We start from the raw sequence: 23,640 nt of genomic DNA, 5'->3' as shown, positions 1-23,640 counted from the left end.
CGGCTTCTAGAGGAGATATGTTAACGGCTTCTAGAGGAGATATGTTAATGGTTAACAGCTTCTAGAGGAGATATGTTAACAGCTTCTAGAGGAGATATGTTAATGATAACAGCTTCTAGATGAGATGTGTTAATGGTTAACAGCTTCTAGAGGAGATATGTTAATGGTTAACAGCTTCTAGAGGAGATATGTTAATGGTTAACAGCTTCTAGAGGAGATATGTTAATGGTTAACAGCTTCTAGAGGAGATATGTTAATGGTTAACAGCTTCTAGAGGAGATATGTTAATGGTTAACAGCTTCTAGAGGAGATATGTTAACAGCTTCTAGAGGAGATATGTTAACAGCTTCTAGAGGAGATATGTTAACAGCTTCTAGAGGAGATATGTTAACAGCTTCTAGAGGAGATATGTTAACAGCTTCTAGAGGAGATATGTTAACAGCTTCTAGAGGAGATATGTTAACAGCTTCTAGAGGAGATATGTTAATGGTTAACGGCTTCTAGATGAGATATGTTAATGGTTAACGGCTTCTAGAGGAGATATGTTAATGGTTAACGGCTTCTAGAGGAGATATGTTAATGGTTAACAGCTTCTAGAGGAGATATGTTAATGGTACTTAGAGGAGTAAAAATAAATGTTTTGTCATACCCGTGGTATACGGTCTGATATACCATGGCTGTCAGCCAATCAGCATTCAGGGCTCGACCCACCCAGTTTATAATAGCAATTAGGCACCCTGGAGGTTTGTGGTACGTTAGTATTTATTTAACCTTTATTGAACTAGGCAAGTCAGTTTAAGAACAAATTCTTATTTACAATGACGGCCTACACCGGCCTAACCTGGACGACGCTGAGCCAATTGTGCGCCACCCTATGGGACTCCCAATCACGACCATTTGTGGTACAGCCTGGAATCGAACCAGGGCGTCTGTAGTGACGCCTCAAGCATTGAGATTCAGTGCCTTTGACCGCTGTGCCACTCAGGAGCCCAAAGGTGCTATATGGCCAATATACCATGGCTAATGGCTGTATCCAGGCACTCCACGTTGCGTCGTGCGTAAGAATAGTCCTTAGGCTTGGTATATTGGCCATATACCACACCTCCTCGGGGCTTATTGCTTAAGTAACACTACAGTCTTTGTTTGTTGTCTAATGTCCCAGTCAGTGTCAGAGAGCTGCAGGTAGAATCCCCTGTCCTTCCAGCTGCATGTGGCTGCAGTGCATTATGTTCTCCTATCTCTCCTCTTCTCTCCGTTTCATCCCTCTCTTCATCCCTCTGTTTATTAGGTGTTGCCTGTGGGCTCAGATCAGGCTCAGGCTGGCCCCCCTCCTCCCTCAGACCACATGGCACCCTTCCCAGGACCCTGTCTAACTCAGGTGCCTTTCCCTCTTTCTCCTGACTGCCATTTTGATCCTCCATCATCCCTCTATCTGCACCCCCTCTCTCTCTCTTTCTCTCCTAAGTGATGTTAAGATCCCTCCATCATCCCTCTATCTGCACCCTCTCTCTCTCTTTCTCTCCTAAGTGATGTTAAGATCCCTCCATCATCCCTCTATCTGCACCCTCTCTCTTTCTCTCCTAAGTGATGTTAAGATCCCTCCATCATCCCTCTATCTGCACCCCCTCTCTTTCTCTCTAAGTGATGTTAAGATCCCTCCATCATCCCTCTATCTGCACCCCCTCCCTCTTTCTCTCCTAAGTGATGTTAAGATCCCTCCATCATCCCTCTATCTGCACCCTCTCTCTTTCTCTCCTAAGTGATGTTAAGATCCCTCCATCATCCCTCTATCTGCACCCCCCCTCTCTCTTTCTCTCCTAAGTGATGTTAAGATCCCTCCATCATCCCTCTATCTGCACCCCCTCTCTCTCTTTCTCGCCTAAGTGATATTAAGATCCCTCTATCTGCACCCCTCTCTCCTAAGTGATGTTAAGATCCCTCCATCAGTACCCCCCTCTCTCTCTCTTTCATCCCTCCATCTCCCTCCTCCCATCATTTGTCTCCTGTGTAAAAACTAGTGACGCATGAAGATCAGATCAGGCTCAATCTGTTCAGTGTCTGAAGAAGACATCTCTGTCTCTGGTTCTCTCTGTGTTGGCGGAGCAGCATGATGACCTGTGACTCTCATTAACCACTTCTGTTCCTCATTATCTGATTCTCTCTCTCTTGCTCTGTCGAAGTCTGTCTCTTGTCTCCTCTTTCTCCTGCACCTCTATCCCACTCTCTTTCTTTGACTCTCTCTCTCCCTGTCTCTCCCTCTATCTCACCCGCTCCTCTTTCTCCCTCTTTCCTCTTTCTGTCCTTCTCCTTCCTCTCTCTCTCCCTGTCTCCCTCTATCTCACCCGCTCCTCTCTCTCCCTCTTTCCTCTTTCTGTCCTTCTCCTTCCTCTCTCTCCTCCCACACTCTTTCTCCAGACAGACCGTTAGGGAGGCTGGGGAGATCAACATCACTCATCTTCATTTGTCATTGTGGTTTTTGTCAGCACAATATTTTAATAGTTTTCTTCCACGAAGAAAGAGAAGACTCGCCACAAGCAAAATATTACATCCAGACAAGAGTTTTTCTCTCCCACAGCGCATTCTTTCTTAAACTAAATCAACTAGGGAATAACTAGGAAAGACGACGAAGACAGGCTCCCTCAGGCTAGTGGAGATTACAGTTTGGTTTATACCCAGTCAGACAGTGTTGTCCACAGAACGTTCAAATCTAAAAATAGAACAAACCAGAGCATTGTTATTGGTGAGGAAGAGGGGTTCATTATGTTCTTTCATCTGTAAGAATTATGTGTAATTTTCCGTTCAAAGCTCTGCTCTGGTCTGAGGTGATTTGATCTTGAGAAAGCGACTGCATCTGCCTCCTGTGGCTCTAATGGTTCTGATGTGAAATTCTTTAAAGGGATATTTGTAACATTTTCAGCTCCATATTCATCATTTCCAGCACCACCCCAACATCAACATATGTGAAAATGTCACGTTTCTATTTTTTGTAGTAAAAAAAGATTGAGGAAGTGAAATGTTTCCAGTGACATCATCGGTGTGCATCGTGATTTTAACCAATTATGAGGAAGTATTGCCAATTTCCAATTAATTGTGTACTAATTGGAAACTATCTTTCTGACTACAGAAATGTGCAATTTTGGGGTGGTGCTGGAGATGAGGGATATGAAGTTGAGAAAGGGGTGTTGCTGGAGTTGAGGAATATGAAGTTGAGAAAGGGGTGGTGCTGGAGATGAGGGATTGAGAAAGGGGTGGTGCTGGAGATGAGGATTGAAGAAAGGGGTGGTGCTGGAGATGAGGAATATGAAGTGAGAAAGGGGTGTTGCTGGAGGGATATGAAGTTGAGAAAGGGGTGGTGCTGGAGATGAGGAATATGAAGTTGAGAAAGGGGTGGTGCTGGAGATGAGGATATGAAGTTGAGAAAGGGGTGGTGCTGGAGATGAGGGATATGAAGTTGAGAAAGGGGTGGTGCTGGAGATGAGGGATATGAAGTTGAGAAAGGGGTGGTGCTGGAGATGAGGGATATGAAGTTGAGAAAGGGGTGTGCTGGAGATGGAGATGTTGCTGGAGATGAGGGATATGAAGTTGAGAAAGGGGGAAATGTCCTTTTAATATATTGATTTTGAACGTCACCTGGATACCTTGGCTTGAAGACAGTCTTTGACTAAATTAAACCCAATCAAGGATTTTACCTAAATCTTTCATATTTTATGGAAAAATGAAAGCTAAACGTTTGCTGTGATTCATAACATTTTGCTAGATGAAATTCAACAGTAATTCATGTCTAGAGACCAATTAGTTTGTGGGTTCTGAGCGTATGAGGATGTGTTGCCGTCTGTTTGATTCTGGTCTATAACGGCTTGTTGTTTGCCCACTAGTCCCAGCAGCCTCTGGAAGACCTGGATGCCCAGCTGAGGAGGGCCCTGAGTCCAGAGACGGTCAGCTGTGTCACCACACAGGTACCATAACCACACACACACACGCCCCCTTCAGGACGAATGACAATGTATTTATTACTTGTTGAAATGTCACATTTAGTTGTATGTTTTTGACCTTTGAAAAAGTATATGAATACTATTTCTTCTAATCTGTATTTTGTAGTTTTGTAGCCGTTATTAGTCTGCTCTGTCTCATACTGCCATCACTGTCCTGCTCCTGTACAGCTCATGTGGTGGTATGTGGAATGTTTGTTGGTGTGACTCTAGACAGGACAGTCACACTGTGTTCTCCCCCTGTACCATAGTCCTCCCTCACTGGGATGCCTGCAGGTGGCCAGCCAGGTGTGTACTTCAACCTATCCGTACTCCCATTTTGAAATGGTCGTGCTACCTGTTAGTGTGTTGTCCTTTTCTTTTGGGATGTTTTGCCGACTGTTGCATTGTAACGTGATGATGTCTCATTGGTTGTTTCAGTGCCTTTCTCTCTGGAAGGGGAACCAATCATGTCGCCTATTGCTGGAGGATTCCAAATGGGACGATTCCAGGTATGGAATTCTAGCTGTACCTTTCCAGCTCTATTTACCTGATTGGAATATTCCAGCACTGTCTGTCTGGTGGTCAGAGTCTGCAGTCTCTATGTTCTTCATCCATCTCTCTTCAGAATAGTTTTCTATGATTATAGTGATGGTCCTTATGCCTGATGTGGGCCTTTAAATTCTGTCTTTTCATAATCTCTCTCCATCACTTGTCCCCCTCCCCAGGTCTCTGTGGCTGCAGACCAGGGTCCCCACAAAATCGAGGGAGGGAGCCCCACAAAATCCTCCTCCACCTCCTCTTCCTCCTCCTCTTTCTCCAGCCCGGAGAACACACTGCACAATGTCTCCTCCCCTCTCCACGGAGGTAAGACTGGTGGGGAGATGTTGTGGGCGGCCTGCCCTCCCTCCCCCACCGGACCGCCTCCCCTCAGCCCACCACCATTGGCCGCTTCCAGGTCACCACCAACGCACCGGATGCCAGGGTGGGCCGCTTCTCTGTGAGCCGAGCCCAGGATGAGGCAGCCGAGGCTGGGTTGGAGCAAACACCCGCTTCCCAGGCTAACGGGCCTAGTATTGATCCTGGCTCGGCCACCATGCTCCTCAGCCCAGAGGACAAACAGAGCTCCTGCCCAGCCTCAACAACTCCTACATGAGCTCTGATAACGACTCTGAGTTTGAGGACGAGGACTTGAAGAGGGAGGTCAACCGGTTACGGGAAAAGTAGGTTTACCCTGTTTCTCGCTCTTCTCTTCTGCTTTAGTGGGTTTATCCTGTTTCTCTCTCCTCCCTTCTGCTTTAGTGGGTTTTACCCTGTTTCTCTCTCCTCCCTTCTGCTTTAGTGGGTTTACCCTGTTTCTCTCTCCTCTCTTCTGCTTTAGTGGGTTTACCCTGTTTCTCTCTCCTCTCTTCTGCTTTAGTGGGTTTACCCTGTTTCTCTCTCTTCTGCTTTAGTGGGTTTACCCTGTTTCTCTCTCTTCTGCTTTAGTGGGTTTACCCTGTTTCTCTCTCTTCTGCTTTAGTGGGTTTACCCTGTTTCTCTCTCTTCTGCTTTAGTGGGTTTACCCTGTTTCTCTCTCTCCCTTCTGCTTTAGTGGGTTTACCCTGTTTCTCTCTCTTCTGCTTTAGTGGGTTTTTACCCTGTTTCTCTCTCCTCTCTTCTGCTTTAGTGGGTTTACCCTGTTTCTCTCTCCTCTCTTCTGCTTTAGTGGGTTTACCCTGTTTCTCTCTCTTCTGCTTTAGTGGGTTTACCCTGTTTCTCTCTCCTCTCTTCTGCTTTAGTGGGTTTACCCTGTTTCTCTCTCTCCTCTCTTCTGCTTTAGTGGGTTTACCCTGTTTCTCTCTCTTCTGCTTTAGTGGGTTTACCCTGTTTCTCTCTCTTCTGCTTTAGTGGGTTTACCCTGTTTCTCTCTCTTCTGCTTTAGTTGGTTTACCCTGTTTCTCTCTCTTCTGCTTTAGTGGGTTTACCCTGTTTCTCTCTCTTCTGCTTTAGTTGGTTTGCCCTGTTTCTCTCTCCTCTCTTCTGCTTTAGTGGGTTTACCCTGTTTCTCTCTCTCCCTTCCGCTTTAGTGGGTTTTACCCTGTTTCTCTCTCTTCTGCTTTAGTGGGTTTACCCTGTTTCTCTTCTCTTCTGCTTTAGTGGGTTTACCCTGTTTCTCTCTCCTCTCTTCTGCTTTAGTGGATTTACCCTGTTTCTCTCTCTTCTGCTTTAGTGGGTTTACCCTGTTTCTCTTCTCTTCTGCTTTAGTGGGTTTACCCTGTTTCTCTCTCTCTCTCTTCTGCTTTAGTGGGTTTACCCTGTTTCTCTCTCTTCTGCTTTAGTGGGTTTTACCCAGTTTCTCTCTTCTGCTTTAGTGGGTTTACCCTGTTTCTCTTCTCTTCTGCATTAGTCGGTTTACCCTGTTTCTCTCTCTTCTCTTCTGCTCGACTGACATGTTTCTGTTTTCCCTCTCCTCTCCAGGCACATGAAGGAGATCCAGGCCCTGCACACCAAGCAGAAGGATGAGATTGACTCCCTGTTCGCCAGGCTGGGCAAGGTGCCTCCAGCCGTGGTGCTCCCTCCAGCTGTAGCCCTGGCCGGTCGCAGGAGACGACCCACCAAAAGCAAGAGCAGCAAGTCCAGCCGCTGCAGCTCCTCCCAGGGCAGCAAGAGCCCCCTGCAACCAGGTACTACTAACCCCTGACCTCTGTCTGAACTGGTCCTATCAGCAAGAACCCCCTTGAAGCCCTTGACCTCAAGTGTGTTAGAGCCAGAGATGGAAAAGGAAGTGAGACACCCCACTCGCTGTTTGTTTCTGGTTCAATTGAAGTCAATTAACTTAGTAGACCAGACCCAGCTGCTATCGCATTGGTGTCTATGCTAAACGGACGGAATAAGCAATCTTCATTTATCCACCATCTTTGTTAGAGCCCACTATAGCCAGGTCCTGACCTCTAACCTGTGGTCCTCCTCAGTAGAGGGTATTGGCAGAGCCAGTGTGTTACAGTAGGGACTTTGTTACTGTACTGCACTCGCTTTCTCTTCTTCACAGGACTACTTGTGGCAAACCAGTCTTCTCTTCTCTCCTTCCTTCACTTTTAAACCATACAGTGAACTAGCTGTATTGTTTATGATGAAACCCAGCACTCTGCACCCTACCTACCTACCTACACTGTGGTTGTGGGACCTGCACCCTACCTACCTACCTACCTACCTACCTACCTACCTACCTACCTACACTATGTGTGAGAGTCACTGTGTGCGTGTCTGCACTTTTGGAGGCTGTTCCCTGACCTGTCCTCCCTCCCTCCCCTGTTCTCCTCCTCTGTGTGTATGGTGTCTGTGTGTGTCAACTTCAGGCAGCACTTTATCTGCACAGAGCGCCCCTCAGTTTACCCACCCTACCAGGCTCTCCTCCTGGCCCCTGGGGCCTCCCGACCCCAACCTCCACCCTGCCTCGGGAGCCGACCCGGCCCCTCAAGCATCTCGGCCCCTCCAGTGAAAACCTGTGCTCTGCCTACACCAGCGAAGCTACGCTGTCCGTGCCCAGTCTCTGTGCCCCCCCCCAAGGTAGGCCCCACACAGCGCCCTACTGCCTCCGTTCCATTCGTCCTTCCATCTGCCTCCAGTAGGCCTCATTTGCCTTGTCTGTTGAGGAAAAGTTCATCTTCCACCACCACCCCTCCCCACCCATACCATCACCCCCACCCATACCATCACCCCCACCATCACCACCACCCCTCCCCATACCACCACCACCCCTTCCCATACCACCATCACATAAGGATGGGAATTAGTAGTGTCCCCATCCTCCTCTGGATACCATCCCCAAAAGTCTGTCTGTCGTAATGGTCTCTATTTGGGTGTTGCTCTGTCTTGTCCTGTCTTGTCCACTAGAGTTGGTACAGTAGAGGAATGTTTGACAGAACCATTTTGCTCTGATACAGACAGTGGCACTGGACTGTAGTGTTGGGAAGGCTTACGATTCAAATAAAATCTACATTGTCGGCGAACACTATTGCTCTGGCTCAAGACAGTGGTGCATGTTGGGTATTTCAATTGGACTGTAGATTTGGGCACCTCTGTTGTCTCAAGCTAGCCTTTCTTCCACACACTCAGTGGAAGCTCCATTACTGTCGGGATGGGGCCGCTCCTATTCCTCCCACGCTACAGGGGTGCTATTGCTCCCAGTGCAGCTCTATCCTCTCCTCCATCCCTCTCCATTCTCTCCATCTCCCTCTCTGTTGCTCAGTGTACTTACTGTTCCATTCTTACTGTGTGTATGTGTACCTCTCTCTCTCTCCCTCTTCCTCTCTCCTCTTTCTATCTCTATTCTCTCTCTCTCTCTATCTCTCTCTCTATCTCTCTCTCCTCTTTCTATCTCTCTCTTCTCTTTCTCTCTCTCCTCTTTCTATCTCTCTCTCCTCTTTCTATCTCTCTCTCCTCTTTCTATCTCTCTTTCTACCCCTCTCTCTCCCTCTCCCTCCCTCTCTCCACCCCTCCTCTCTTTCTCTCCCCCTCTCTTTTTGTACCACAGGCTGTGTTACGTTCAGCTGTGGGTCGGAGAGAGTGACCATCAAACCAGGTGGTGGCAGAAGGACCCGTTTTCTGAGTACGCCCTGCTTGGCTCTTTGTGTGTAACGCTTCTTCCTCTTCCTTTGTCTTCTTTCTCCTTCACTTCCTACTTCCTGTCATGTGATTTATCTCTTATCTTCCGATTGGGAGCCTTTTCTCCTTTCTGGCATAATTGGCCCCATTTATAGATAATTGTAGATCAATGACCACTGATGATGCATCATCACATAATTAATGGATACATGTATCTAATGGCATTCTGTACAGTCGTGGCCAAAAGTTTTGAAAATGACACAAATAATAATTTTCACAGTCTGATGCCTCAGTTTGTATGATGACAATTTGCATATACTCCAGAATGTTATGAAGAGTGATCAGATTGATTGCAATTAATTGCAAAGTCCCTCTTTTCCATGCAAATGAACTGAATCCCCCCAAAAAACATTTCCTTTGAATTTCAGCCCTGCCACAAAGGACCAGCTGACATCATGTCAGGGATTCTCTCGTTAACACAGGTGTGAGTGTTGACGGGACAAGGCTGAGATCACTCTGTCATGCTGATTGAGTTTGAATAACAGACTGGAAGCTTCAAAAGGAGGGTGGTGGATTGGAATCATTGTTCTTTCTCCTTCAACCATGGTTACCTGCAAGGAAACACATGCTGTCAGCATTGCTTTGCATAAAAAAGGGCTTTACAGGCAAGGATATTGCTGCCACTAAGATTGCACCTAAATCAACCATTTATCGGATCATAAAGAACTTGAAGGAGAGCGGTTCAATTGTTGTGAAGAAACCAAGGGAGTGGGCTCACTCACAATTTTGCCTAAGAACACAGCTTTGAATAAAGAATGGTACCAACACATCCTCCGAGAGCAACTTCTCCCAACCAACAGTTTGGTGACGAACAATGCCTTTTCCAGCATGATGGAGCACCTTGCCATAAGGCAAAAGTGATAACTGAGTGACGCTGGGAACAAAACGTCACTGTTTTGGGTCCATGGCCAGGAAACTCCCAGACCTTAATCCCATTGAGAACTTGTGGTCAATCCTCAAGAGGCGGGTGGACCAACAAGACACACAAATTCTGACAAACTACAAGCATTGATTATGCAAGAATGGGCTGCCATCAGTCAGGATGTGGCCCAGAAGTTAATTGACAGCATGCCAGGGTATATTGGGGCCCAGAAGTTAATTGACAGCATGCCAGGACGGATTGGGGCCCAGAAGTTAATTGACAGCATGCCAGGATGGATTGGGGCCCAGAAGTTAATTGACAGCATGCCAGGATGGATTGGGGCCCAGAAGTTAATTGACAGCATGCCAGGATGTGGATTGGGGCCCAGAAGTTAATTGACAGCATGCCAGGATGGATTGGGGCCCAGAAGTTAATTGACAGCATGCCAGGACGGATTGGGGCCCAGAAGTTCATTGACAGCATGCCAGGATGGATTGGGGCCCAGAAGTTAATTGACAGCATGCCAGGATGGATTGGGGCCCAGAAGTTAATTGACAGCATACCAGGGTGGATTGGGGCCCAGAAGTTAATTGACAGCATGCCAGGACGGATTGCAGAGGCCTTGAAAAAGAAGGGTCAACACTGCAAATATTGACTCTTTGCATCAACTTCATGTAATTGTCAATAAAATCCTTTGACACTTATGAAATGCTTGTAATTATACTTCAGTATTCCATAGTAACATCTGACAAAAATATCTAAAGACACTGTAGCAGCAAACTTTGTGGAAGTTAATATTTGTGTCATTCTCAAAACTTTAGGCCACGACTGTACATTCCCTTCTTCGTGCATTAAAGTCATGTATCTAGTTTATAACCACAGACAGACCATGTGGAGGCAGAGCCTTAAACATCTGACCCCGTCTATAACCCATGTTGATTATTATTATCACCTATAGCAACAATAATGGCTCCGTAAAGCAGGTTGAGCTATAAGACTGGTACAGTCTAGAACGGAGCTCTCCGACTCTGTTCCGGAGTTTTCACCCCAATCCCAGTTGGAACTAACCTGGTGCATCTTCTCAACCATCTAATTGTTAGAATCAGATGTGATTATGGTTGGAGTGAAAACCTACAGGAGAGTAGTTCTCTAGGAACAGGGCTGGAGAAAACTGTTCTAAAGTGGTGTAGATATCTATATATAATGCCAAGGTGAAATATTTGCTACTTGGTCCTCCACACTGATCCATTTCCACTATGGCCCCATACTCTCCACTCAGGTCAACATCTAATCATATTATTATCATGTCTAATGTTTCTTCATCCATCTAATAATCACTCTGATGTAAACCGTACAGGCTATACTTGAAGTTCTTGAATGATTGAATGTTAATGTGGTCTGTACTACAGTACTACCCTTTAGTTATGGTCTGTACTACAGTACTACCCTTTAGTTATGGTCTGTACTACAGTACTACCCTTTAGTTATGGTCTGTACTACCCTTTAGTTATGGTCTGTACTACAGTACTACCCTTTAGTTATGGTCTGTACTACAGTACTACGCTTAGTTATGGTCTGTACTACAGTACTACCCTTTAGTTATGGTCTGTACTACAGTACTACCCTTTAATTATGGTCTGTACTACAGTACTACCCTTTAGTTATGGTCTGTACTACAGTACTACCCTTTAGTTATGGTCTGTACTATAGTACTACCCTTTAGTTATGGTCTGTACTACAGTACTACCCTTTAGTTATGGTCTGTACTACAGTACTACCCTTTAGTTATGGTCTGTACTACAGTACTACCCTTTAGTAATAGTTATGATCTGAACTACAGTACTACCCTTTAGTATTAGTTATGGTCTGTACTATAATACTACCCTTTAGTATTAGTTATGGTCTGTACTACAGTACTACCCTTTAGTTATGGTCTGTACTACAGTACTACCCTTTAGTTATGATTATGGTCTGTACTACAGTACTACCCTTTAGTTATGGTCTGTACTACAATACCACCCTTTAGTAGTAGTTATGGTCTGTACTACAGTACTACCCTTTAGTAGTAGTTATGGTCTGGACTACAGTACTACCCTTTAGTTATGGTCTGTACTACAATACCACCCTTTAGTAGTAGTATGGTCTGTACTACAGTACTACCCTTTAGTAGTAGTTATGGTCTGACTACAGTACTACCCTTTTAGTTATGGTCTGTACTACAGTACTACCCTTTAGTTATGGTCTTGTAGTAGTTATGGTCTGTACTACAGTACTACCCTTTAGTAATAGTTATGGTCTGTACTACAGTACTACCCTTTAGTTATGGTCTGAACTACAGTACTACCCTTTAGTAATAGTTATGGTCTGTACTACAGTACTACCCTTTAGTTATGGTCTGTACTACAGTACTACCCTTTAGTAATAGTTATGGTCTGAACTACAGTACTACCCTTTAGTAATAGTTATGGTCTGTACTACAGTACTACCCTTTAGTAATAGTTATGGTCTGAACTACAGTACTACCCTTTAGTAATAGTTATGGTCTGTACTACAGTACTACCCTTTAGTTATGGTCTGTACTACAGTACTACCCTTTAGTTATGGTCTGTACTACAGTACTACCCTTTAGTTATGGTCTGTACTACAGTACTACCCTTTAGTATTAGTTATGGTCTGTACTACAGTACTACCCTTTAGTAATAGTTATGGTCTGAACTACAGTACTACCCTTTAGTTATGGTCTGTACTACAGTACTACCCTTTAGTATTAGTTATGGTCAGTACTACAGTACTACCCTTTAGTAATAGTGATGGTCTGTACTACAGTACTACCCTTTAGTATTAGTTATGGTCTGTACTACAGTACTACCCTTTAGTTATAGTTATGGTCTGTACTACAGTACTACCCTTTAGTAATAGTTATGGTCTGTACTACAGTACTACCCTTTAGTTATGGTCTGTACTACAGTACTACCCTTTAGTTATAGTTGTCTGTACTACAGTACTACCCTTTAGGTCTGAACTATTATAGTTGTCTGTACTACAGTACTACCCTTTAGTATTAGTTATGGTCTGTACTACAGTACTACCCTTTAGTAATAGTTATGGTCTGTACTACAGTACTACCCTTTAGTATTAGTTATGGTCTGTACTACAGTACTACCCTTTAGTATTAGTTATGGTCTGTACTACAGTACTACCCTTTAGTATTAGTTATGGTCTGTACTACAGTACTACCCTTTAGTTATAGTTGTGGTCTGTACTACAGTACTACCCTTTAGTATTAGTTATGGTCTGTACTACAGTACTACCCTTTAGTATTAGTTATGGTCTGTACTACAGTACTACCCTTTAGTATTAGTTATGGTCTGTACTACAGTACTACCCTTTAGTTATAGTTATGGTCTGTACTACTACAGTATTAGTTATGGTCTGTACTACAGTACTACCCTTTAGTATTAGTTATGGTCTGTACTACAGTACTACCCTTTAGTTATGGTCTGAACTACAGTACTACCCTTTAGTTATGGTCTGAACTACACTTCTCCCTACTGCAGCCGACAGGCGGTCTTTTCTTCTGTCTTGTGTTAGCACCATTGATAGTGTTAATGTGGAGAACATTAGCAAACTTCATCCAGAAACCCCACCTTTCTCCAACTTACCATGTGCTGTTCTCAGCCACATCTCATCTTCTCACCATTGGGCTGATAGGAGAGAACCCACCCAGCCAACCAGATCCATGTCTTCCATTGCAAAGCAGACAAACAGGAAAGACAAGCAATTGTTTTACATGTTGAGTTGATGTAACTTATTCTGACTGGGTTTGACTCAATGAAAGGAGTTTGTACGTTCATTAATGGATGTTAATTAAGTTTGTATGAATGCCTTAATGATCCCTCTGCAGCTTAAACTCCTGCTAACCTCTGCTCTCCACCCTATACTACTATTCCCTGCACCCTAAACCCTCCACCCCTCCACTCCTATTCCCTGCACCCTAAACCCTACAACTACACCCCTATACCCACCGCCCTACACCCCTACACTCATGTCTTTTTAACCAAGGGGAATGAGCTGTAGAGAGGATCTAGATGTACCTCAGGAGGAGTGCTTGTTTTAGTTTGAATTGAAAACATGCTGTAGTCTGTTGTAGAAGGGTGAATGATTAACACACACTTTCTCCTCCAATCCTCACGCTCTCCGTCCGTCCTGCGCTTCACATTCTCTCCGTCCACTCTTCAGGGAAGATGGTGAAAAAAGTCTGCCCCTGCAACCAACTCTGTAGTAATTATCTATTTTATGACCTTTGCCCCCCACCCCCTACTGCCTCCTCCACCACCCTCACTCTCTGCACCCCCCTGTTAGGGTTGCAAAGTTAAAGAATCTTTCCCAAATGTCCCAGTTTTTCCAGAAATCCCATTTGGAGGATTCCCTCCTTGCTTATTCTCTTTCTGGAAAACCTGGGAATTTTGGATAAATTGCTGTAATTTTGCAATCCTACCTCCTGTTGCTCTCTGCTTTGGGTGTCTGTGCACTTACTGCCCTGTGGATGCCAGCTGTGGCTTTAGTCGTGTGTCGGAGTCAACAAGGCTCTCCTCTCACAGGGTGACTTGAGCATTTCTCTGTTGTGACGATGACCCCATTCAAATGATCTGTCACAGGGGTTCTCAAAGTGGGTTCCGTGGCCAGATATATAACAATGTCTTCTAAATGTCATTTTATTTTACATTTATTTTACAATTTTATAAATTGACCAAGGGATCCATGGAATAAGTTTTGAGGGTGTAATACGATACAATGTCATATTATTCATTTTCCATGTCTGTTCTTAACCCTGGGCAACATGCGCCTGCGGAGGCTCACAGGGATATGGGTATCCACAGTACTCAACCAATTATACCGTTTTCAAGTCGATACATCTTGTATTCCTCAAAAATGTTTGGGGAACATAAATAAATAACTGAGCAAGAGGACAAGTACATTAGAGTGTCTAGTTTGAGAAACAGAAGCCTCACAAGTCCTCAACTGGCAGCTTAATTAAATAGTACCCGCAAAACATCCGTCTCAACGTCAACAGTGAAGAGGCGACTCCGGGATTCTGGCCTTCTAGGCAGAGTTGCAAAGAAAAAGCCATATCTCAGACTGGCCAATGAATATAAAAGATTAAGATGGGCAAAATAACACAGACACTGGACAGAGGAACTCTGCCTAGAAGGCCAGCATCCCGGAGTCTCCTCTTCACTGTTGACGTTGAGACTAGACAGAGGAACTCTGCCTAGAAGGCCAGCATCCCGGAGTCTCCTCTTCACTGTTGACGTTGAGACTAGACAGAGGAACTCTGCCTAGAAGGCCAGCATCCCGGAGTCACCTCTTCACTGTTGACGTTGAGACTAGACAGAGGAACTCTGCCTAGAAGGCCAGCATCCCGGAGTCACCTCTTCACTGTTGACGTTGAGACTAGACAGAGGAACTCTGCCTAGAAGGCCAGCATCCCGGAGTCACCTCTTCACTGTTGACGTTGAGACTAGACAGAGGAACTCTGCCTAGAAGGCCAGCATCCCGGAGTCTCCTCTTCACTGTTGAGACTGGTGTTTTGCGGGTAGTATTTAATGAAGCTGCGAATTGAGGACTTGTGAGACATCTGTTTCTCAAACTAGACTCTAATGTACTTGTCCTCTTGCTCAGTTGTGTACTGGGGCCTCCCACTCCTCTTTCTATTCTGGTTAGAGTCAGTTTGCGCTGTTCTGTGAAGGGAGTAGTACACAGCGTTTTATGAGATCTTCCGTTTCTTGGCAATTTCTCGCACGGAAAAGCCTTCATTTCTCAGAACAAGAATAGACTGATGAGTTTGAGAAGAAAGTTATTTGTTTCTGTCCATTTTGAGCCTGTAATCGAACTCACAAATGCTGAGGCTCCAGATACTCAACTAGTCTAAAGAAGCCCAGTTTTATTGCTTCTTTAATCAAAACAACAGTTGTCAGCTGTGCTAACATAATTGCAAAATTGTTTTCTAATGATCAATTAGCCTTTTAAAATGATAAACTTGGACTAGCTAACACAACGTGCCATTGGAACACAGTAGTGATAGTTGCTGATAATGGGCCTCTGTACGCCTATGTAGATATTCCATTAAAAATGAGCCGTTTACATCTACAATAGTCATTTACAACATTAATTTACAACAATGTCTACACTGTATTTCTGATCAATTTGATGTTATTTTAATGGACAAAAAAAAATTCCTTTCTTTCAAAAACAAGGAAATTTCTAAGTGACCTCAAACTTTTGAACAGTGGTGTAATAAAATAAATATAAAATCATCCCTTTTTCTCCACAATTTCGTGGTTTCCATTTGGTAGTTACAGTCTTGTCTCATCGCTGCAACTCCCGTATGAACTCAGGAGAGGCGAAGGTCGAGAGCCATGCGTCCTCCGTAACACGACCCAACCAAGCCGCACTGCTTCTTGACACAATGCCCGCTTAACCCGGAAGCCAGCCGCACCAATGTGTCGGAGGAAACACCGTACACCTGGCGACCGTGTCAGCGTGCATGTGCCCGGTACGCCACAGGAGTCGCTAGAGCGCGATGGGACAAGAACATCCCGGCCGGCCAAACCCTCCCTAACTCGAACGATGCTGGACCCCATGGGTCTCCAGGTCGCGCCCGCTGCGACAGAGCCTGGACTCAAACCAGGATCTCTAATGGCACTGTGATACAGTGCCTTAGACCACTGCGCCACTCAGGAAGCCTTAAAATGATCATTTTAACAATGTTTTGAAGCTATATGGTGTTTCTTCCTTTTTGTTTACAAACATTGGAGTAAAACAAGGTTATATTTTGAGTTCTGATGGGATACGACAATTTAACTAAGCACACGAGGCATTTATAAGTTAGATTCTTCAAGAATAATTGGATACTTATCAAGAATGTACAAGTCAGAAAATGTATGTAGCAAGTGCTGATTGGCCCTTTAAACGTGAGGTATTTTCGTTATTGGCCAACCCCAAAAATATTTAATCAGAGTCGTTGCAATGTGAATGGGAGTCATTCAGACCACAAAATGCTGAAGTCATGTTGTGATTCAGCTGCTCCCCTCCTTCCCCCATCTCTTCTAGTTTAGAGCATGGCTTACCCAGAGTTCCACTGGTGCTGCAGTCATGACTCAGTGTATCGCTGCTTTACGTCATGGCTTGTCCTGTGGACTCCATTACCCAGAGTTCCACTGGTGCTGCAGTCATGACTCAGTGTATCACTGCTTTACGTCATGGCTTGTCCTGTGGACTCCATTACCCAGAGTTCCACTGGTGCTGCAGTCATGACTCAGTGTATCACTGCTTTACGTCATGGCTTGTCCTGTGGGACTCCATTACCCAGAGTTCCACAGGTGCTGCAGTCATGACTCAGTGTATCACTGCTTTACGTCATGGCTTTTCCTCCCTCTAATTTTAAATTTTTCCTTTTTTTATACTTAAAAAAAAAACTTGACTCAATAGCTTGTCAGAAATGCCAAAGGTCTTCAATGATTGAACTTAGTTTATCTATTGAACAACAATTACATTTTAGGAGTTTGTTTTTCTATCATAGCTTCATTTATTGTTTGCAACGGAAATGCATCAGGTCCTTGAGTTGCTATTGCAGCCAGCTACTGCAGGGCTACTGCATGTTTGTGATTATTGTTGAGACATTGCAGCCAGCTACTGCAGGGCTACTGCATGTATGTGATTATTGTTGAGACATTGCAGCCAGCTACTGCAGGGCTACTGCATGTTTGTGATTATTGTTGAGACATTGCAGCCAGCTACTGCAGGGCTACTGCATGTATGTGATTATTGTTGAGACATTGCAGTAGGCGACTGTGAAAAAGGAGCTGATGTATTTTCCCATACTCACTCTCACCTCTGGTGTATTTTGGGTTCTGTCTCTGCTTCCAGGAAGAGAGGCACTAAACAGCTAACCTTTTTAAAGCCTGTTTGCAGCTCAATACATCTGTTCTCATGTAATGCTTGCTGTAATATAATGCCTGTTAGTGTTTAGGAAGGCTGCTGATACAGAAAGACTGTAGACAACATTAGATAACGTTTTGAAACATAAACCACCATGATCTTAGGTCTTGGCCCAACATGGATCTTGTGAGAGATGGGTCATTTTAGCTGTAAGTCTAAGCTAGTCATTGTTGATATATTGAACATTTTATCTGCAGACACTGACTGTGTTTTTAAAATGGAGAATGTTCTGGTTCATTCAGGGTGATGGACTAGACTCGTGTTACAGCTCCCTCTGCTGTTCATATGCAGAACACATTTGTCAGATTAGAGTAGATATTTTCATCCTGCTAAATGTTGTCCCAGTTCATCAGGATGGAGGAAATGCATGCCTCAGAGTTGATCATAATGTCATAGGATCCTGTCCTGTTACGTTGACATAGCTAGAGTATGTCATTAACCAACACAAACACACTGACACCCACACAACTACCTACTCTACATATCCCATAACCCTCCTCTCTGTCTCTCCAGGGACCAGCAGCACCAACACAGTGAGTGGTCCAGGAGGCCAGGGTCCAGGAGACCAGGGTTCAGGGGGTCAGAACCAGGGCCAGCCTTCTCCCAACCCCCCTCAACAGGGCCGGAAGGGCACGTTCACAGACGACCTGCACAAGCTGGTTGACAACTGGGCCCGCGACGCCATCAGTCTGTCCCAGGGCAAGAGTCGCTCCAAACAGCAACCCTCACAGGGACACAGCTACCAGGTGAGTGAAGACAGACTCTTTCTAGTATAGAAACAAAACATTCTCAAAAGGCCTTATTCATCAAAATAATGGGATGCTCAACCCTTACCAATGTAGTCCATGTTTGATTGTGTTGCTTATTTGAAATATAGATTACTGGAAGTGAATGTTATGGGGACGGGAATGTTATGGGGATGTTATGGGGACGTTATGGGGACTGGAATGTTACAGGAATGTTATGGGGACGGGAATGTTACAGGAATGTTATGGGGACGGGAATGTTACAGGAATGTTATGGGGACGGGAATGTTATGGGGACGGGAATGTTACAGGAATGTTATGGGGACGGGAATGTTATGGGGACTGGAATGTTATGGGAATGTTATGGGGACTGTAATGTTATGGGAATGTTATGGGGACGGGAATGTTATGGGAATGTTATGGGGACGGGAATGTTATGGGAATGTTATGGGGACGGGAATGTTATGGGGACGGGAATTTTATGGGAATGTTATGGGGACAGGAATGTTACAGGAATGTTATGGGGACGGGAATGTTATGGGGACAGGAATGTTACAGGAATGTTATGGGGACTGGAATGTTATGGGAATGTTATGGGGACGGGAATGTTATGGGGACGGGAATGTTACGGGGACGGGAATGTTACAGGAATGTTATGGGGGTGGGAATGTTACAGGAATGTTATGGGGACTGGAATGTTATGGGGACGGGAATGTTATGGGAATGTTATGGGGACGGGGATGTTATGGGGACGGGAATGTTATGGGGACGGGAATGTTATGGGTACAGGAATGTTATGGGTACGGGAATGTTATGGGGACGGGAATGTTATGGGGACTGGAATGTTATGGGGACTGGAATGTTATGGGAATGTTATGGGGACAGGAATGTTATGGGGACGGGAATGTTATGGTGTTTGTAAGCTGGAACATGAGTTGTTGATATGGGTCCTGGTCCAACCTCCACGTAGCATAGCTGAGATGGCTCTGGCCATGTAATATAAGTGCTATGCTAGTATGGATATTGGAGAGCAGCCACGCAGTATCTCACCCTGGTGTCTCCTTCTCCCTCTCCAGGCGACCCCGTCCACCAACAAGGGCCGTAAGTTCTCCGCCCCGAGTCAGCTGTGCCCCAGCAACGCCTCTTCCACCCCCGCTACCTCTCTGGGAGGCCGCAAGGGCTCCTTGTGTCCCCCTCCCCAGTACAGCGGGGTTGGGGCATGCTACCCCTCCTCCACTGCACCTTACAGCAGCGCCCAGTGGGTGGGATCCACAGGGCCGGGACAGGGTCAGGCCGGTATGTTAGCCTCCTCTCAGCCCCTGGTTGCCTCCTCCTCGCAGTACCCCTCCTCTGCCACTGGGGGGCAGGGCTCCCTGCAGGGCTTCCATCACATCAGCACTTTGCAGAAATCCGTCAGCAACCCTGGAGGCCCCAACCTGAGGACCACGTAGTGGCCATGAGAGGATGTTAGCCATGCCGGGCTGGGAGACTGACAGACTGAGGGAGAGAGACATGAGGAATGAAGGGTGTCTGTGTTACAAGGGGGAGAGGGGCTTGTGTGTTACAAGCGACATCATGGTTGGTGGGACTGTATTGAATGTGAATGAGCTGGCTGTGAAGAAGAGGAGGAGCAGGAGAGAGAAGAGTCAGCTGCTGTGTGAAATGGTGCACCACTCTGCCCTCTTCTGTTCCCCTGAAGGATAACAGGAGAGGGACACACTTTCCCTCCCCCCCACCCCGAGGTCAACTGTGGGCCTTGGGGGTCGAAGAAAGACGCAAAACGCGACAAGGAATACCAATGGACACGAGTGCAATGTTATGTGGCCAAAGAGGGTTAATGTGACAATTACTATTGTAAAATGTGTGTGTGTGTATGTGGTGATGGGCTTTGTTCCTTCACTGGATTTTACATGTACTCTACATGTAAAAGAGACCAGAGCCTTGTACTGATCTCAGAGAGGAGGGATGGAGGATAGTAACAGACCAAGGGGGTGGTGGTGTACTTATCGTTGGGGAGCTGCAGTACATAGCTAACCCCCTTTCTCCTCTCACCTATCTGAGCCCACCCCTGCCTGTTCAGCTCCTCCTGCTGGTAACTGACCTCCAGAACAGAGCTTTAAGTGACTACAGTACTATACAGCTCCTCCTGTTGGTAACTGACCTCCAGAACAGAGCTTTAAGTGACTGTACAGTACTATACAGCTCCTCCTGCTGGTAACTGACCTCCAGAACAGAGCTTTAAGTGACTGTACAGTACTATACAGCTCATCCTGCTGGTAACTGACCTCCAGAACAGAGCTTTAAGTGACTACAGTACTATACAGCTCCTCCTGCTGGTAACTGACCTCCAGAACAGAGCTTTAAGTGACTACAGTACTATACAGCTCCTCCTGTTGGTAACTGACCTCCAGAACAGAGCTTTACGTGACTGTAGAGTACTATACAGCTCCTCCTGCTGGTAACTGACCTCCAGAACAGAGCTTTAAGTGACTGTACAGTACTATACAGCTCCTCCTGCTGGTAACTGACCTCCAGAACAGAGCTTTAAGTGACTGTACAGTACTATACAGCTCATCCTGCTGGTAACTGACCTCCAGAACAGAGCTTTAAGTGACTGTACAGTACTATACAGCTCATCCTGCTGGTAACTGACCTCCAGAACAGAGCTTTAAGTGACTGTACAGTACTATACAGCTCATCCTGCTGGTAACTGACCTCCAGAACAGAGCTTTAAGTGACTACAGTACTATACAGCTCCTCCTGCTGGTAACTGACCTCCAGAACAGAGCTTTAAGTGACTGTACAGTACTATACAGCTCCTCCTGTTGGTAACTGACCTCCAGAACAGAGCTTTAAGTGACTACAGTACTATACAGCTCCTCCTGCTGGTAACTGACCTCCAGAACAGAGCTTTAAGTGACTGTACAGTACTATACAGCTCCTCCTGTTGGTAACTGACCTCCAGAACAGAGCTTTAAGTGACTGTACAGTACTATACAGCTCCTCCTGTTGGTAACTGACCTCCAGAACAGAGCTTTAAGTGACTACAGTACTATACAGCTCCTCCTGTTTGTAACTGACCTCCAGAACAGAGCTTTAAGTGACTACAGTACTATAGAGCTCCTCCTGCTGGTAACTGACCTCCAGAACAGAGCTTTAAGTGACTGTACAGTACTATACAGCTCCAGTAGCATGTTGAGGAGATGTGAGGAAGGTTATGGGGTCAAGGAATGAGCTTGTGAGGCTGAGGTGTGGGACTGGTGCCATGTATGTAGCTGGTCAGGCAGTGTTGACATCCGGAACCACATGTACTGCTATTCCTATATATCATTTAGGATGTTCATTGGTGTGTGTAAGTGGAGAGTCAGTAGAAAAGGCCTGGGGGTTCATACCCTACTCTACCCCTCCTGTTGCCATGGGATGCAATAAGAACACAGTAATAGAAACCTCCTCCTAAATATAATAATAACACATAAAGTGACCTTCATTAGGAAAACAAAACAATCCATGACCAGATTCAGAATGTCTTTTTTTAATGATTTTTTTAAGAGTTTGGGATTATGATGATTCCATGTTTATTAGTGTTTTAATTTTTTTCCTCTGTCCCCATTGAACTGAGGAGACTCTTCTGTAGCATGATGAAAGGGTTAACGCTAGGGTTGATCCAGGAACTCTCTCTCAGTATAGGGCCTTTAAAGAAACTACATCTCCCAGTATAGGGCCTTTAAAGAAACTACATCTCCCAGTATAGGGCCTTTAAAGAAACTACAACTCCCAGTATAGGGCCTTTAAAGAAACTACAACTCCCCTCTCCATGCTAACCATCTCTTTACATGATTGGAGGGGAGTAGTGTGTGTGAGACCCATCTATCCCAGTCTTAACTTCAGGCTTATAGTTACTCCATTTTAAAATGTGCTGATGAGATCCCCATCCTGAAGCATAAAGTCTGTACAAGCTGGCTGGTAGTTCCCATCTACATATCCCTAATGAGAGCCCCCCTGAACTAACACAGACAGGACTGAAGTAGATTCTCTCAGACAGGAGTTGTTGACTGAAGTAGATTCTCTCAGACTCAACTCAATAGTCTTTTTCACAGGTGGTTTAGCTCTGAGGGGGAATGCAGGGCGAACGGAAGGAGGTATGTCCTGTTGGCTCTCTGTGTCACACATGATATTGTTTTCACGGTTGTGAGGTAGATTGGTGTTGGTCCTGCGTGGACCCAGAGAAGGACAGGTCTCGGTGGGGCAAGGAGAGGACGTCCACGTGGGCTGGGCTTGGAGGTAGGGTGGATGGTGGGGCAAGGAGAGGACTGGACGTGGGCTGGGCTTGGAGGTAGGGTGGATGGTGGGACAAGGAGAGGACTGGACGTGGGCTGGGCTTGGAGGTAGGGTGGATGGTGGGACAAGGAGAGGACTGGACGTGGGCTGGGCTTGGAGGTAGGGTGGATGGTGGGACAAGGAGAGGACTGGACGTGGGCTGGGCTTGGATGTAGGCTGCATGGTGGATGGTATGATGGATGAAAAGTAATGCCTTGGATCTCCAGCAACACAACGCTGTCTGTCCTGAGGGCTTGTGAAGCTTTCAAACCTATGATCTATCTATCTATCTAGTAACATAAAGCCTTTTATAATCATGATGTTGACAGCGTTTAGGGGCCTCGATCTCTCTACTTCTGAGTCTTTTCAATAGTGTGATTGAAAACAAAAATGTACATTATTATTCTATTTAAAAAAAAAACTAGAAAAAATAAATGAAAAAAGACAAGTGTTCTGTATGGACTTGTATTTACCCATCAGTTTCTGATGTTGAAACACTGTGATTATTATAAATGTTGTTGGACAACATGAGTTTAAGAAGAAAAAAGCTAGAAAAATACAAACAAAAAGACAGTTGGAGGAAACGTTATGGTGGATTGGTAATACTTAGGCTGAACAAAAATACAAACAAAAAGACAGTTGGAGGAAACGTTATGGTGGATTGGTAATACTTAGGCTGAACAAAAATACAAACAAAAAGACAGTTGGAGGAAACGTTATGGTGGATTGGTAATACTTAGGCTGAACAAAAATACAAACAAAAAGACAGTTGGAGGAAACGTTATGGTGGATTGGTAATACTTAGGCTGAACAAAAATACAAACAAAAAGACAGTTGGAGGAAACGTTATGGTGGATTGGTAATACTTAGGCTGAACAAAAATACAAAGTAAAAAGGCTAGCTATTTTCCTTATCCAGTACTTATCGAGGTCACTTTAACCTTTCTTCTCTTTGTACTTTCTTTATATTAGATAAATGTGAATGTTAAATGGACTCAATTAACGTACTTGAATAGTAACTTGGGATTGAGTGCCAAATAACACCCTATCCCCTACATGGTGTTCAACCTTTCACCAGGAGCCGACAAGACCTCGATCAG

The 23,640-nt window shown here is 45.2% G+C and overlaps 2 protein-coding genes across 2 annotated transcripts; both read left to right on the top strand.

Moving 5' to 3' along the window:
* Window positions 1-493: 493 nt before the first annotated feature.
* LOC135570494 (serine/threonine-protein kinase WNK1-like) lies at window positions 494-4,972 on the top strand. The gene is made up of 5 exons (XM_065016533.1): window positions 494-1,378; window positions 3,876-3,956; window positions 4,241-4,277; window positions 4,410-4,480; window positions 4,697-4,972. Exons 1-5 carry the CDS (start codon window positions 1,346-1,348, stop codon window positions 4,970-4,972), a joined length of 498 nt encoding a protein of 165 aa, XP_064872605.1. The 5' UTR covers window positions 494-1,345.
* Window positions 4,869-22,989, top strand: LOC135570491 (serine/threonine-protein kinase WNK1-like). The gene is made up of 4 exons (XM_065016532.1): window positions 4,869-5,191; window positions 6,429-6,634; window positions 17,992-18,224; window positions 19,301-22,989. Exons 1-4 carry the CDS (start codon window positions 5,121-5,123, stop codon window positions 19,673-19,675), a joined length of 885 nt encoding a protein of 294 aa, XP_064872604.1. The 5' UTR covers window positions 4,869-5,120; the 3' UTR covers window positions 19,676-22,989.
* Window positions 22,990-23,640: the final 651 nt, after the last annotated feature.

This window comes from Oncorhynchus nerka, unplaced genomic scaffold (genome assembly GCF_034236695.1).
Source record: "Oncorhynchus nerka isolate Pitt River unplaced genomic scaffold, Oner_Uvic_2.0 unplaced_scaffold_21___fragment_8___debris, whole genome shotgun sequence".
In the NCBI taxonomy this organism is placed as follows: Eukaryota; Metazoa; Chordata; class Actinopteri; order Salmoniformes; family Salmonidae; genus Oncorhynchus; species Oncorhynchus nerka.
Note: the sequence above shows the minus strand (reverse complement) of the source record. Positions and strands in the feature narration are given on the sequence as shown.